This window comes from Coffea arabica, chromosome 1c, assembly GCF_036785885.1.
Source record: "Coffea arabica cultivar ET-39 chromosome 1c, Coffea Arabica ET-39 HiFi, whole genome shotgun sequence".
NCBI classification, from domain to species: domain Eukaryota; kingdom Viridiplantae; phylum Streptophyta; class Magnoliopsida; order Gentianales; family Rubiaceae; genus Coffea; species Coffea arabica.
Window position 1 is genome coordinate 57,475,229 of NC_092310.1, and position 14,225 is coordinate 57,489,453.

Consider the following 14,225-nt stretch of genomic DNA (forward strand, 5'->3'; position numbering starts at 1 on the left):
AGTATAATTTTTCCTGCTTTAATTTGTTCTTTTGTTTTTTTTTTTTGCAATAATTACCTCGGTCGGATTGGGTTGAGAGAGAATTGAGCTGCTTCTAATTCTATTGCTAATGAATGAAGGAAGCAATTACTAATGACTTGTGAGGACAAATAAGTGCACATTTCAAAATTGGTTGAATGTTAGTCAGTAAAAAGTAAAAAATGTGAAAGGATGGAAGTGGTTTTTGAGGCGTTGGTTGGCAGTGGGCACCGCCAGAGACAGCCATTCAGGTGAGAGCGTATGGCTACTGGCGTAGAATCCGGGGATAAGCGGAGAAAGTAGCGGCACGAGGTTTTGTTTTGGTTGTTTCCCCTCTCTCTCTCTCTCTCTCTCTCTCTCTCTCTCTCTCTCATTCAAAATCCAATTTCCTCTCTAAATCCTCTCTCTCTCTCTCTCTCTCTCTCACTTGAGAGTAAAACGCTATAAAACGATTTGAACTTATCTGCTACCCAACAAAAGATATCGCCGAAACAGAAATAGTAGTAATAACAAAAGGAACTCGCCAGAACAGACTAGAACAGTCATGGAGATGGCGGTTGGGTCTCAGAATCTGATGATTTTTCTTCTTTTTCAAAACTTTCTTAGTTGGCGGTGGCGTTTATACTAAAACTTTTTGTATGGCGTCGTGCTAAGTAATGTGTATATGCGTGTTAGCCAAGCCGGGTTCGAATTCTCTCTTTCTGTCTTCTTCATCGAATTACGGTGGCCGTCGACGCTTTTTTATTTCTCTCTCTCTCACACACACACACTAGTAGTCTTGTACTATACTAGCAGTGTGTGCTAATCCTCCTGTAGATCATGTTAATCCGTCCTATTTGTCTTAATACTAATATAAATAGTTCTCCAATTGTTGTTGTGTAGATTAATTATATTACTGCTGTACTGTGCTGGATTCTATAGAGACCGATGATGATGATTTAATAATGATGGCGATATTTGGAGTCGAGAAGAAGTGGTAGATGTGGATTTAGGTGTCTGTGTGATTATTGGCAATAGATTAATGAAGGCAAGTCGCTTTCTTTCGATATTTTATGCGTGAATTCCAGTTATTGCCACTGCGCTCTGTTGTTGTTTGTTGTAATTGTAGAGAAAACAACCCCAGATGCTTTATGTTGCATTTCCTCAATCCGCCCCCCCAACTTGAAGGTTTTGATTTGATGGGCAAATCCAAAACAGGCGGGCCCTTTTAACTCGCTAGCTTCCTTAATCAGTTACAAAAGCGAAATCACGCCCCCTCCCGCCCCCACCCCCGACCCACGACCACTCTCTGCCCCATCCCCAGCCGTATATAAGAGTACCCCCCCAGAAAAAGCCCCCGGTTCTCAGCCCCCCGGATTCTATTCCTCTCTTTGGAATTTCTCGACCACTTTAATTTCTAGGCCCCTATCCCAACTCAAACCACCATCTACTTCCGAGTAGAAGCAGACTGCAGGATGAGCAAGAATGCTTCCGAAGCACTGCAAGCAGGGGACGACGGAGATGGATTAATAAAGGGCATGGATGTCATCATGGAAGAATCTGCCTTTCCTGCAACAGCATTTGATGATGATGAAGATCATATGAAGCAAGATGAGCAAGTGATGAGCGTTAATGGTGGTTGCGGTGAGAGGGAGATCTGGTTTGGAAGAGATCATCGTGGTCATGATCAAGACAATAGTCTACTTGATGATGACGATAATGATGCTGATGTCAATAATGATCCTTGCTCCCTCTTCTACACTGACTTCCCTCCCATCCCCGACTTCCCATGCATGTCTTCCTCTTCATCATCTTCCTCCACTCCCCTCCCTGCCAGGGCCGTTGCTTCCACATCCTCCTCCTCTTCCTCCTCGTCCTCCTCCGCGGCTACTTCTTGGGCAGTTTTCAAGTCAGAGGCGGACGATTCTTTCCACCCTAATTCAGAGGCAGAAATGCAGCGCTACCACCCCCTGGAGAGGCAGTGTGATGAGGTGGTGAATGCTGCTGCTCCGGCCGCGGCCTTGTCATCCACCGCCTCCATGGAGATTCTTCCACTACCTGATGACTACTGTAGCAACAGGGATATGAATTGCATGAATGCGATGGAGAATTTCGGGTACATGGATCTGCTGGATAACAGCGATATCTGGGACCCCTGCTCAATTTTTGAGAGCGAAAACGTTAACCCCCCACAACAAGATCACGATCACCAGTTTCAAGAACGGAAACCTGCATCATCAGCATGTGCGACCCCCAACCACCAGGAAGACCAAATACAAGCTCCCTCTCAGCATCATCAGCCTCTGGAGGAAGACGGAAATGATAATGGAAATGATGGCGGGCTATACTTTCTACAAGGAAACAGCGAGCTTGGTGTTATATTCCTGGAATGGCTCAAGCAAAACAAAGATCACATTTCGGCTGAAGATATGAGGAGTATCAAGCTCAAGCGCTCTACCATTGACTGCGCCTCCAAACGTCTGGGCAGCACCAAAGAGGGCAAGAAGCAATTGTTGAAGCTCATTCTGGAGTGGGTGGAACAATACCAACTTCACAAAAGAAGAGCCACAGAAATGGGTTCAAGAGCTGCAGCTGACTTTGACCCAATCTCCTATCACTATCATGAACGGGCACCGGCTGCTGCAGCTGCTCACGAAACCATAAACCCTAACCCTAACCCTAGCCCCACTACTACTGATTTGATTAACTGCAAATCGGTTGTTCCCTGTAGTCATCAAGATCCATCAACTGCTTGCCTTTCTCCCTCTCCATCACCTTGGGTTCCACCTGCACCTCCATGCGAGTCTTGTCCTAACTCCCTCGCGGCGCCATTCCCGCCCACCATGGGAGGATATGCGCGTGATCCTTATTCTAGTGCTGCAGCGGCAACTGTTGCTGTTCCTGTTCCCGTGTCGAACCAAACTATGAATAATGCAAATCTATATCTCGTTCCAGCAGAATATCATCAACCCACGGACTCTCCTCAATCGTGGAGTGGACCATATTCGATGCCGCAGGCTCAGTACAACCCGTTCCCGGATAATACTAAACTTCCCGTGTCCGGCTCCCAAGCTCAAGCTCTGTATGCAAATCCATATCCGTATCAGGTTTTTGATGGGGGCAGTGGCGAAAGATTGGTGAGATATGGTTCTTCAGCCACCAAGGAGGCCCGCAAGAAAAGGATGGCACGCCAACGACGGATTTCTCTGCACCAATATCGGCATCATCATAGTCATCATCATCATACTCACCAAAATCAGCCTCAGAGTCTAGTGAATGAACAACATGCAACGAGGATCCCTGCTGTTGGAGATGATTGCACCTCCAACTCTCGAGCTAATCCAGGGAATTGGATTTACTGGTCCCCTGCAGTTCCTCCGCCTGCTCCTGCTCCGATGGCTTCGACTATGCCGCCTTTGGTTTCATCTGATAAACCATCACATAGGCAAGCACCAACTCAACCTGTGGATCGGGCGTACCTGCAACCGCAGCAGAATCATCAGCGTCAGGTTCCATCATCTGATAGAAAGCAGGTGTATACATCATGTTTGGCCTCTTTTTTTATATATATATATATATACATATATATATATTCACGCTCGTTGCTCTTTCAATGTTGATCATGTGAGTTTCGGTGTATCTGTTGGTATAGCTTTCTGGATACTGTTGAATTGTAACGGTTGTTATTAATATTGTCATGTAGAGTTGGAAAACGGAGAAGAACTTGAAGTTTTTGCTGCAGAAAGTGTTGAAACAAAGCGATGTGGGTAATTTGGGAAGAATTGTGTTGCCCAAAGTACGTTCCTCAATTTATTTTGTAATTCATAGATTTGTATCCTGATCATTTAATTATGAGATTGTATCTTACTGACATTGTAAATGTTGCCTACTTTGTAATTGGATTTTCGATTTGATCCCTCAGAAAGAGGCAGAAACGCATCTTCCTGAACTTGAATCAAGGGATGGAATCCCCATAGCCCTGGAAGACATTGGCACTTCTAATGTCTGGAACATGCGGTATAGGTATGATGACAAGTTCATTTAACAATTTTAAGCTTCGTTACTTGAGTAGTACGTAAATGGTTTTTGAAAAAATAAACTGATTTGTGTTTCGCATGCCACCTCTATTAACGGCTTTAATTTCCAGGTTTTGGCCAAATAACAAGAGCAGAATGTACCTTCTTGAAAACACCGGTAAGCAATCCATTTTTGTTGATCCCTACCATTAAAAAAGGTGTCTCAAAACCAAAAAATAAATAAAAAGTTTCTTTCATTAAAGTGCGTTTTCTTTCGCCTCTAGGGGACTTTGTGCGCGTAAATGGACTTCAAGAGGGCGACTTTATCGTCATATACTCGGACACGAAATGTGGCAAATACGTAAGCAACTTGTTGATTCCTTTTTAGACTGTAGCCCTCCCAATCATCTAAGCAGTTGCTCAAGTTTATTTAATTAAGATGACGCTGCTTGCTGTACTACAGCTGATAAGAGGAGTGAAAGTTCGGCAGCCAGGGTCAAAATCAGAGGCAAAGAAGCCGGCAAGGAGAAACCAGCGTAATGTGCCCCAAGCGGCCAATAACTTTGCATTTGCATCTTTCAAACAAACGGTGAAACGAACAACAAATTAGAGGAGGAACAGCAACCAGCAATATGAATGAAAGAAGAGATGTGGCATTTTCTTTTGACAAATGGTTTTTGTGGCATTGCAACGGAATAAGAGTCTCAGCAAGGTCCAAAGGATATTTAACCATTTCGAGACCAAAATGGAAGAGTCCAGTATATGCTTTAATTTGCTTCATCTCAGTACGTATATGTTTCAATTTGCTTCATCTAGCAATCTCCTAACCTGTTAAAATGTTAATCCCAGTTCATTTTTTTTTGGTTGGCCCGCAACGGGTGCAAGAAAATTTGCTTCTTGTGGGTGTGTATCTTGCTGCTGGTTTAACTGGTTTCTTCGACCATGTAATTTCTTAAAGCTCTGTATGTTTACTAGTATAAACTAGAACCTAGTGACCTGTACTCAGTCAGTGACTTGTGTACTTTTGAACTCCATCATGTAAAGTAAAAACGTCTTGTGTTGTTGATCTTGCATTCTGGAATTTTAAGATCTGTTTTATATATGCACATAACTGCTCTGCTGTTATTAAATTTTGAATGTTTAGACTTCTGTGCTTCCTTTCAGGTTTTTGCATGAGGCATGGTTACGAACTTGTATGTGTGTGTGTGTACATATATATATATATATATATATATATATATATGTATATATATATATATATATATATATATATATTTATTTATTTATTTATTTATTTATTTTTTGTAGACGATCGCGTGCCTACACCTAAGCCCAATACAAAATGCATCAATAACCCCTAACCCCCAAATACTTCTTGTAATTAAGATCAGATTACAAGTAAGTGTGTGTGGAATTAATCACGTGTTGAGTGCCAAAACAAAAATAAAAAGATTTAATCACGCGTAGAGATCTCATTTACCATAATCAGAATCTTTTACTTACACTCATGCATGTTTCTTTTTTCTTTTGAGTAAATTTTGTATACACTAACACGGTTGGATGGATGGCACATGACCAAATTTTGTGTATGTGTCATATATAATGGTGATAGTGTCTATAATGATGATAGTGTAAAATGGTGACAGTGTATATAAGATTAACCATTTTCCCTTTTTTTCTTTTTTGAAAAATAAAAGGGAATCTTTTTACATGCGTAAAAGGACTTCATAAAATTTGAAATTGTGTAGTTTGGCCGCATTAATTTTAGAACCGCGGTTATGAATAACAAATTCGGGTTGATTAGTCTACAAAAAGGATCTTCTATCCCACATCGAAAGATCGTGGAGTCTTCACTTTGGGTTTAAGGTCCATGGGGCATCCTCCTGTCACCAATTGGCTGGATGGATGTTTCTCGTGGGTTCCACCTTAAATTGCTCGTTTGGGCCGGTGTGTTCGATGCATTCCTCTGCGTGTGTTCATTGTTTGTGTGTGTGTTAATTCCGCATCGGAAAAAAAAAAAGTCTACAAAAAGGAATTCTTAAAATTATTGATATTTCACCTGATTTTGATAGCAGAAGAGCCAAAGCAGGCAAGCCCGTGACAATAGATGCTCCACTGAGGGAGTGAGTGGCTGGATTCCTAAAGTGGTCTGAAAACCATGGACAATATGTTTGAGCCCAATCGTGATGGCTGTCATTTTTGGGGCTTGTGTGAGGATCCAGATTTAAGGAGACGTTACCTGCCCGAGAGCAAACCATGACATGGCTCCGTGTGTAGATTGAAGCCCAGGTTTTAGAAAATGGATTGCTTATTCTCTTTTCAAATAATTTTATCACTTGTGGCATCCAAATTATTTTCAAAGAAAATGTTATTTGCACTCTATCTTATTATTTGCATTGTCATCATTTATTTTATTATATAATATAATAAATAAAAATTACTATATGATTAAAATGATACTAAGAGTGCGATTAACAAATATGAGAATGCAAGTACTAACATTTTACTTCACACAACTATAATTTTTGTCTCGTTTCTTACGGAAATATTCCCATTGGTACTCCCTCCCGTCCTCCTCCTCCTCCTCCTCTCTCTTCGGATATTTAGGAAACCTTGATGTTGTAAATTATAGTAGCATGTTATTTCCTCTCAGACCCACAGCTGGCAGGGGAAAGATGAGAATCAGTACGATGTTTTTTCTTCGCCCCGAAATTAACATAACAATCTAGATAGAATTCTTATATGAAGTAACAACTGATGAAAATGGTCCAAGGATTATATGTATGGCCTGTTAACTGAAAAAATTTTCCCTCGTAGATAAGAGGGTTTTAATTCTGGTCATTTTTTCCGTTTTCAAAGATGATGATATAATAGAGGTACTAAAGAAGCACAGTTCATAACATTTTAGCAGAAATCTCCTTGATCAGGGTTCAGTCTACGAGGTTGAAGATCAAGGGGACATCAAAAAAAGAAAAACAGAAAGGAAAAAACAGATCATATAAGATTCCTTCCCTTGGATGAAGTAATGAGGCTTAACGAGCCCCAACAAACCAGCTGACACAGCATTTACTTTTCTTCGACGCCACAACCACAAATTGGAAGACAGTACTGAAATGAGTACAGGTATTACTTATGAATCCTGTGTTTACTTACCAGTATTAGTGACTAGTTACTACTAGCAAAGAAAAGCAGTGGAGAGACGGACAATTGGCTGCTGAAGCCTGGAGGAGGCCGATCAGAAAACAAATAATGATCTCCCATCTCAACCTGTTACCTTACCATTAAATTTTATTTCAGATTTCAGAAAAAAGCGTTTTTATCTCTCTCCAGTCAAAACTTTAGCTTTTGGTTGGGTAATGGCCAATGAATAGTCCTTCGCATGGCCATGCAGCTCTCGATTATGATGTACCTGTTACAACATATTAATCTAGTTGCAGCTAACTTCTTCTGCTGATGCAAAGAGCAAATTGGTATGGCTAACAAATTCTTCACACGAGAAAGCGGAGACACTTAACCAAGTAGAAACATGTCTGAACCAAGTTGCTAACCATATGCTGGCATATGCTGCGTAGCAACTAAAAATGCAGAGAAATATATGTACGTACGTTTGCATCAAGATTTTTTTTTGATATAATGATGTCTTTATCAAGAAAGAAAAAGATGAGGAATATGTTGGCGAATGGCGAATGTACGTTTGCCCCCAAAAGGCCAGCGCAGATAGCTGAGCTAGCCACTGGCAATTCAATTGACTGCCATCTGGTGAGATATTGATATCTCGTCAGTCCTGAAGATCTAAATGCTCATCCACTTCCCCCCTGCTGCGACTCAAAGGTCCGTTCCCTTGATAGGATTCTGCCCCTAAAAATACTATGTACGTACTACTTTTACAAATCATATGAACCAACCACCACCACACCAATATATAGACTCCATGTGAAACTGGAGGAGACTGCAATTGATGATCAGTGATCTGTGATGACCAGCCCCACTCGAACAGTCCCTTCTTTAATGCATTTACTCCCGCTTCATCTGCTTTTTCGGTTTTTCCCCAACGTACACTATTTTCAGTCTTTAAAAAGGCGGGGGATGCATTTCTCATCCATCATAGGTTGAGGTAGAAAAGAGGAGGGGAAAAAAACTAAAGAAAAAATGGCAAGGTGGTTTGTGATGCTGTTTGTTCTTGCTCTTGTGGTGGCTCAGACAGGGGCTGCTAGAGATATTCCTAATGACAAGGGTGGTCTTGCTGATCAGAAGAACTTCTTCAACTACGGAGGAGTTGGTGGGTTCAACGGCATTGGCAGTAACGGGCTGCCTTTTGGAGGTGTCGGTGGTGCAGTAGGTGGTGGCGGTCTTGGTGGAACGGGAGGAGGTCTGGGCGGGATTATTGGGACAGGGGGGTTGGGTGGCTTGGGTGGTAGTGGTGGAGGAGTCGTACCTGTGGGTGGTGTTGTTGGAGGTGTTGTACCCGGTGGCGGGTCTGGTAATCTTCCCTCGCCCTGAGCCTGAGGCCACAGTTGGATGAGATCCTGCCTTGGCGCTTAGCTTCTTCTCAAGGTTGTTTAGTTTTCTTCCAGTCTGGTGTGATCATGGCCACGGCCATTATATTGTGCTACAGTTAGTTGTGTTGTGTTTGGAGCGCTGTTCGTTTGCTGGTTTTTAGTTGTTGCTCTTTTGTCAAAATTAGAGCTAAGTCTTTTAAATTAAATTATGATGATGTCGTGGTGTGTTGCACTGTACTCCAGTGCTATTTAATTAAATAATTAATTACTTGTAATCAAATATTCCCGTTTCTTCTGTTATGCTTATGATTGTTTCACCCGGCGCCGGCGGGGGCCTGAGCTATTATTTATCGAGCACTAACCAGATATTTGGTCTCTAATCTGGGGTTGCTGACATAAATAAAGTTCATGTAGAATATGACGATGGTGCACAAACCAAGAAGTTTGGAGTCATTGTGCAACGCTCTGCAACCCATCACAGTCTCCCAAACCAGAAAGATGGTTCCGCATGCACAATTGCGCTCAAACCATCCCACCACCATTAATTCCCCAAAGCCAACTCGAGCTAACATAACCTGGTTGCATCCAATTTAACCGCTCTGCCTCATTCCTAGTACTACAATTGCTCTGGCAGTTATATACTGTGATTTTATTTGTTTCATGTTTTGATGCACATTTACATCATTTTGTCATGTGGTTAAATTTTGTTTTATTTTCATTTCTCAAAATTGCGAATTTTGTTTGTGTACACCAAATATTATGAAAAATAAAGCTGTGTACGCCAAAGCTGTTTCTAGCATAAGAAGCACAACAACTCGGACATAATCACACCACAAACCGCAACCATCATGCCTGTCCTCTTTTCCTATATCAATGAAGTTTACCAGCTTCTTATTCTGGCTTTCGTGGTTTCATCATTCGGGGGGCTCATCACGGCAGCAGCTAGTTTCGCAGCTCTGTTCTTTGCCTTCCATCTCCTACACGGCACTCATTTGTGCTTCCTTGTGATCTAAGGGCGAAACATGCCACAGCTGCTTCCTCGGCTATATGGCTAGCACGAATGCCCCTCTTGGGATCTTTTGTTGATGATGCTCGCCGCGGGATATGATTTACCAAAAGCTATTGCAATGGACTCCTTTTAACTTTTTTGTATTGGCTTTTGTTAATGATGATTGTTGTGGGATATGATTCCAATAGCTGTTCCAATCGACTCTTCAACTCTTGTACTGGCTTTACTTTAATCTATTGGCTCACAAGTAGATCTAATTTTTAAAAATTCAATAACCTCGATTGTGTCACACCATTTCATCAAGTGGTGTGTCACACCATTTCAATCCATTTCATCAAGTGGTGTGATACAATTTGGGTTACCAAGTCTTCAAAGACTGGAGTACCCAAGTTTAGGCCTAATCTACATATTCAATCTCTTTATTACCACATAACCCAACAAACAAGGAAAGAATATTCCCCATTAATCAAGAATTTCCCTTAGGCGAAGAATAATACATCACAATTCCACCTAAAAGAGGCGCATGAAACCAGGGTCTAGAAATTATGCTTTCACTGCTAAAAAACTGAATCATGCAAGTCAAATAGATAAGCTCAAAAAACCAATATAGGAAGAGACAACATGAATTTAAGTAACAGAGCCGAAAGCCCCACACATGGACAAGCATGTAAAAGTTCATAACAACCGTGAAAGCAGGTCGCAGAAACAAGTTATCATCACATGTAGAGTCCTTCAGGAACCCCCTCTTTCTTCTTGAACATAACCTTGTCTTTTGCCTTCTTGAAATCTGCATGCGTTACCTAAATACAGGAAAATTGATTGAGCATACACCATGTTCAGGGTAAAACAACATGAATATCCACTTTATAGGCCCAAATATCTATCTAACTCATCTACCAAATAGAATAAACATCGACAAATAAGAAGTTATTTTACATACCAAGTATTTCTACAGTAGTAAATATCACAAACTTAAACCAAGTACACTAGCGTCTCACCTTCATACGGCGCTCTCTCAAAGCAAGCAATCCAGCTTCAGTACAAATTGCCTTAATATCAGCACCAGAAAACTCATCTTTAGTCATAACAAATTCTTCTAAATTGACGTCATCAGCCAATGTCATCCTGGATGTGTGTATCTGCTTGCACACATTAAAAGTTAACATAGTCTTCATCACATCAATTGCATAGACACACAATGTCATGCACATACCTGGAAAATCCGCCTCCTTGTCTTGATATCTGGAAGAGGGAATTCAATTTTTCGGTCTATTCTACCAGGGCGAAGAAGTGCAGGATCAAGACTCTCAATTTTGTTTGTTGCAAGAATCACTTTGACATCTCCTCGTGAATCAAAACCATCTAACTGGTTCAGCAATTCCAACATGGTCCTCTGAATCTCACGTTCACCACCAGAGTGCGCATCATACCTATAAGAAGCACAGTTAGTCTTGATGCAAAATTTTCTCTCACTGTACACAAAAAAAGTGTTCAGAGGTGCACCTTTTTGTACCAACCGCATCAATTTCATCAATAAAGACGATAGATGGCGAGAGCTCATCAGCAACTCTGAAGAGTTCCCTCACCAATTTAGGGCCATCACCCAGGTACTTTTGAATCAGTTCACTTCCTACAACACGCAGAAAAGTTGCTGAAGTGGAGTTTGCTACTGCCTGAAGGAGCACCAAACAACAAGATTAGCAGGCCAACATTCCCAAGGAGGCAATGCAAGATGACCCTATTGTTGGAAGGCATCAAGGACCAAGACAACCAGAACCACTCCATAAATGCCATAAAATCAAAATTAAGAAGCATGTTAAGCACATAGAACAACACAACATTACACAGAACAACTCAAGCACCATGTGCTCTGTAATTGTGCTAAAACGCCCATTCAGGCTTTATCCCAGTGTAATTGCTCCCTGATACTATTGATAAAATAAAATCAATCCAATGAATGCAATCGTCATCACACAGATATCATATTCAAAAGGTCCAAAATAATGATACACAATGCATTTCAGAAACAGCCGAGAGGACAAAACAATGTTTTGCCATCCCTATTGATAAAAGAATAAATTAAACAAGGCAGAGATTTTCACTGAACAATACAAGCATCAAAGTAAAAAAAAAAATTAAAGGACAACTATTTTGCAATGATGGTAGGAATTAAGCAACACAAACCTTTGCAAGCAAGGTTTTGCCGGTGCCAGGCTCTCCATAGAGGATAACACCTTTAGGCGGTTTAATACCAATGTCTTCATATAACTCGGGGTGTGTCAGGGGAAGTTCAACAGCTTCCTTGATTTCCTGTATCTGAGCATCCAATCCACCAATATCGGCATAAGATTCCAATGGAGCCTTCTCAACCTTCATGACAGACACCATTGGGTCGACTTCATCTTGAAGAAGGCCAACTACAGAAAGAACCTGGAACCACATCTTCCCACTGTGAGAATCTTAAGGTATCCTCCCGGTAGTCAGTTCTTCTAATTATACAAGTAAAAGAGACTATACAACCATGTAAAGCATAAAAAGCCCTTAAAGTTTTAATCTGATCTTCTACATTCACTAACACACCAAAGTGTTCTCTAATAATATTCAGATTTTCATGAAAACATAAGCTTTCTTTAAAAATTAGATGTTCGTTGAACCCAATATTTTAGACCAATTAATTTCCAACAGTATATCCCAAAAGTCAAAAGCATATGCATCCATGCCTGAACTCTATAAGAAACCATACCCTCACCACCTGCTATTAAGCACATCAAAACTTACTCATGGGTAAATAAGCTAGTATTTAATTAGCAGAAGCCCACATTGTGCTAATTCACCATGTATTACAGGACAGGCTAAAACCAACTTATACTCTGCAAATTTTTCCCACTAAGCGCAACGAACAACAGGGAAAGGGGTAACACAACTGTCTTTAACTGCAAAAATAATTACTAGGAGTATACATTGAGAGGGCGTTCCTATCTATCTAGTTCAACCCCACAATACACCTTGACTCTCCATGTCCACAAGGAAAATCCCTCACTATAATTGTCTGTTTGACCAATTCGATAGTTCAGAAGTTGGAAAATGAAAATCCTCCCCTTATGTAGCTATGATATATGCTACAACTATTCACTGTGGGAAAAAACAAAAAATTCTTGATTTACAAACTATCCTGAAATCACAAAGCAAAAGAGAACATGCAACACCACTACTAAATTGGCTTCTACCAAAAAAAAATGCTAGAACTTACCATTGAAAATGCAAAAGGTAAGTAACGTCCGACATAACATTCTTCACAGGGACCCAACCAGTTCAGGACCCCGAGAATCTTACATCTATTTTTATCCATTCCAACCTAAAATCCCACGAAGCTTGAGCTCCCCAGTCACAATTTTTATATAATTAGTCCATATTCTATCTCAAAGCTTCAGACATTTACCTAATTCAGAAGGGACCCAAAACCCTAGCCAATCCATCCAGGCACATTTACAGTGCCTGTAATAAAACCACAGATACCAGAGATGCAACCCTAATTTCCCCACCTCAACAAACCAAACCCTAATTACACGTTTCAGAGAAATTAAATAAAAAAGTACACTTAAAAGGAAGCAGAAATAGACCTTGTTGTGCATCAGAATAGCGCATCCAGGCTCGAGCTGATCCTTATCCACAAACGACAAAATCCCGACATAATACTCCGGTCCAACCGATGACGAAACAATAGCATGATTCTCGTCAATAAGCTCCTCTAGGTTTCCGACGCTCATAGGAGAGCCGCGGAGATCATCGACCTTGGATCTATCCTCTTCAGTCTTCTCCTCTTGAGGCTTCAAGCGTTCCTGATTACTGACAAACTCTTCTTCCATCAAAAGATAGTCTTTGATCCGCTCGAGCTTGAGCAATCGGAGCTTGCACTTAGTCAGAGGGGTGACGGTAGGGAGACGAGCAGCGGCTTCGGGGCCTTTCTGCTTGCGCTGTTTGCGGCCAACGCGAGCGGGTGGCGCCGCCGGCTCGAACTTTTTCTCCTTCTTATCGCCGTCGTTTTTTCTGTCCCCTGGGAGTTGCCGGTTCAAACCGCCGGGTGTGCCCTGTCCCATGGTTTAGTTGATATACTTCGAACGGAGGAGGCTGAAATTGCTAGCGTTGCTATGTCTGAGAAGTGGAGAGAAGAGCAAGCGTGAATTGTATTATTTTGTTCTGTTTGTGGTGGCTTTGTGCTCAAGAAAAGGTTGCGAAACAGTGGAAGTCGAAACCCGAACCCGAACCGGAATCTGTTGTATGTGTGCCGGGAGCCGGTGGAGATTATAATTTGGGTTGGGTGCACGTGATTGTCACGTGTGCACTCACCATTGATTTTCAAAGAAGATGTTTTATCCAACAAATAAACCAATTCGATTTTGTCCTTTCTTTTAAAGATAAATCTTTATGTTACATGTATAAAATTTGAATTTGAAATCCAAAATTTACTCGTGTATCATTCGTTCAATCGTAATAGTTTATACATCAACAGTGTGTAATTTGAGCCAACTTGAATATAAAGTTTACGCTACTCATCAAATTTCTTCAATATCTCCTAGAAACAAACAATCTCCCAAAAAAATCAGTGGTCATACCTTCTCGTACCTAATTAGCTAAAAAGAATTATAATTAATTGTGCCACCTAAAAGAGATAAATAAGCTAAACAGCATTATTTCCATCCTATT

General features: G+C 41.1%; 2 protein-coding genes across 2 annotated transcripts; one reads left to right on the top strand and one right to left on the bottom strand.

Moving 5' to 3' along the window:
* The first annotated feature begins 362 nt into the window (after nt 1–362).
* On the top strand, nt 363–5,086 carry LOC113696126 (B3 domain-containing transcription factor ABI3). Its single transcript, XM_072081647.1, has 7 exons — nt 363–702; nt 901–3,530; nt 3,701–3,793; nt 3,920–4,020; nt 4,145–4,191; nt 4,298–4,374; nt 4,477–5,086. The coding sequence occupies exons 2-7, from the start codon at nt 1,473–1,475 to the stop codon at nt 4,621–4,623; spliced, it is 2,523 nt and encodes an 840-aa protein (XP_071937748.1). The 5' UTR covers nt 363–702; nt 901–1,472; the 3' UTR covers nt 4,624–5,086.
* A 4,875-nt stretch (nt 5,087–9,961) lies between these two features.
* LOC113714171 (26S proteasome regulatory subunit 4 homolog A) lies at nt 9,962–13,754 on the bottom strand. Its single transcript, XM_027237968.2, has 6 exons — nt 13,142–13,754; nt 11,706–11,951; nt 11,025–11,194; nt 10,735–10,951; nt 10,520–10,660; nt 9,962–10,321 (listed from the first exon to the last, which is right to left on the bottom strand). The coding sequence occupies exons 1-6, from the start codon at nt 13,616–13,618 to the stop codon at nt 10,238–10,240; spliced, it is 1,335 nt and encodes a 444-aa protein (XP_027093769.1). The 5' UTR covers nt 13,619–13,754; the 3' UTR covers nt 9,962–10,237.
* Between the last annotated feature and the right edge of the window lie 471 nt (nt 13,755–14,225).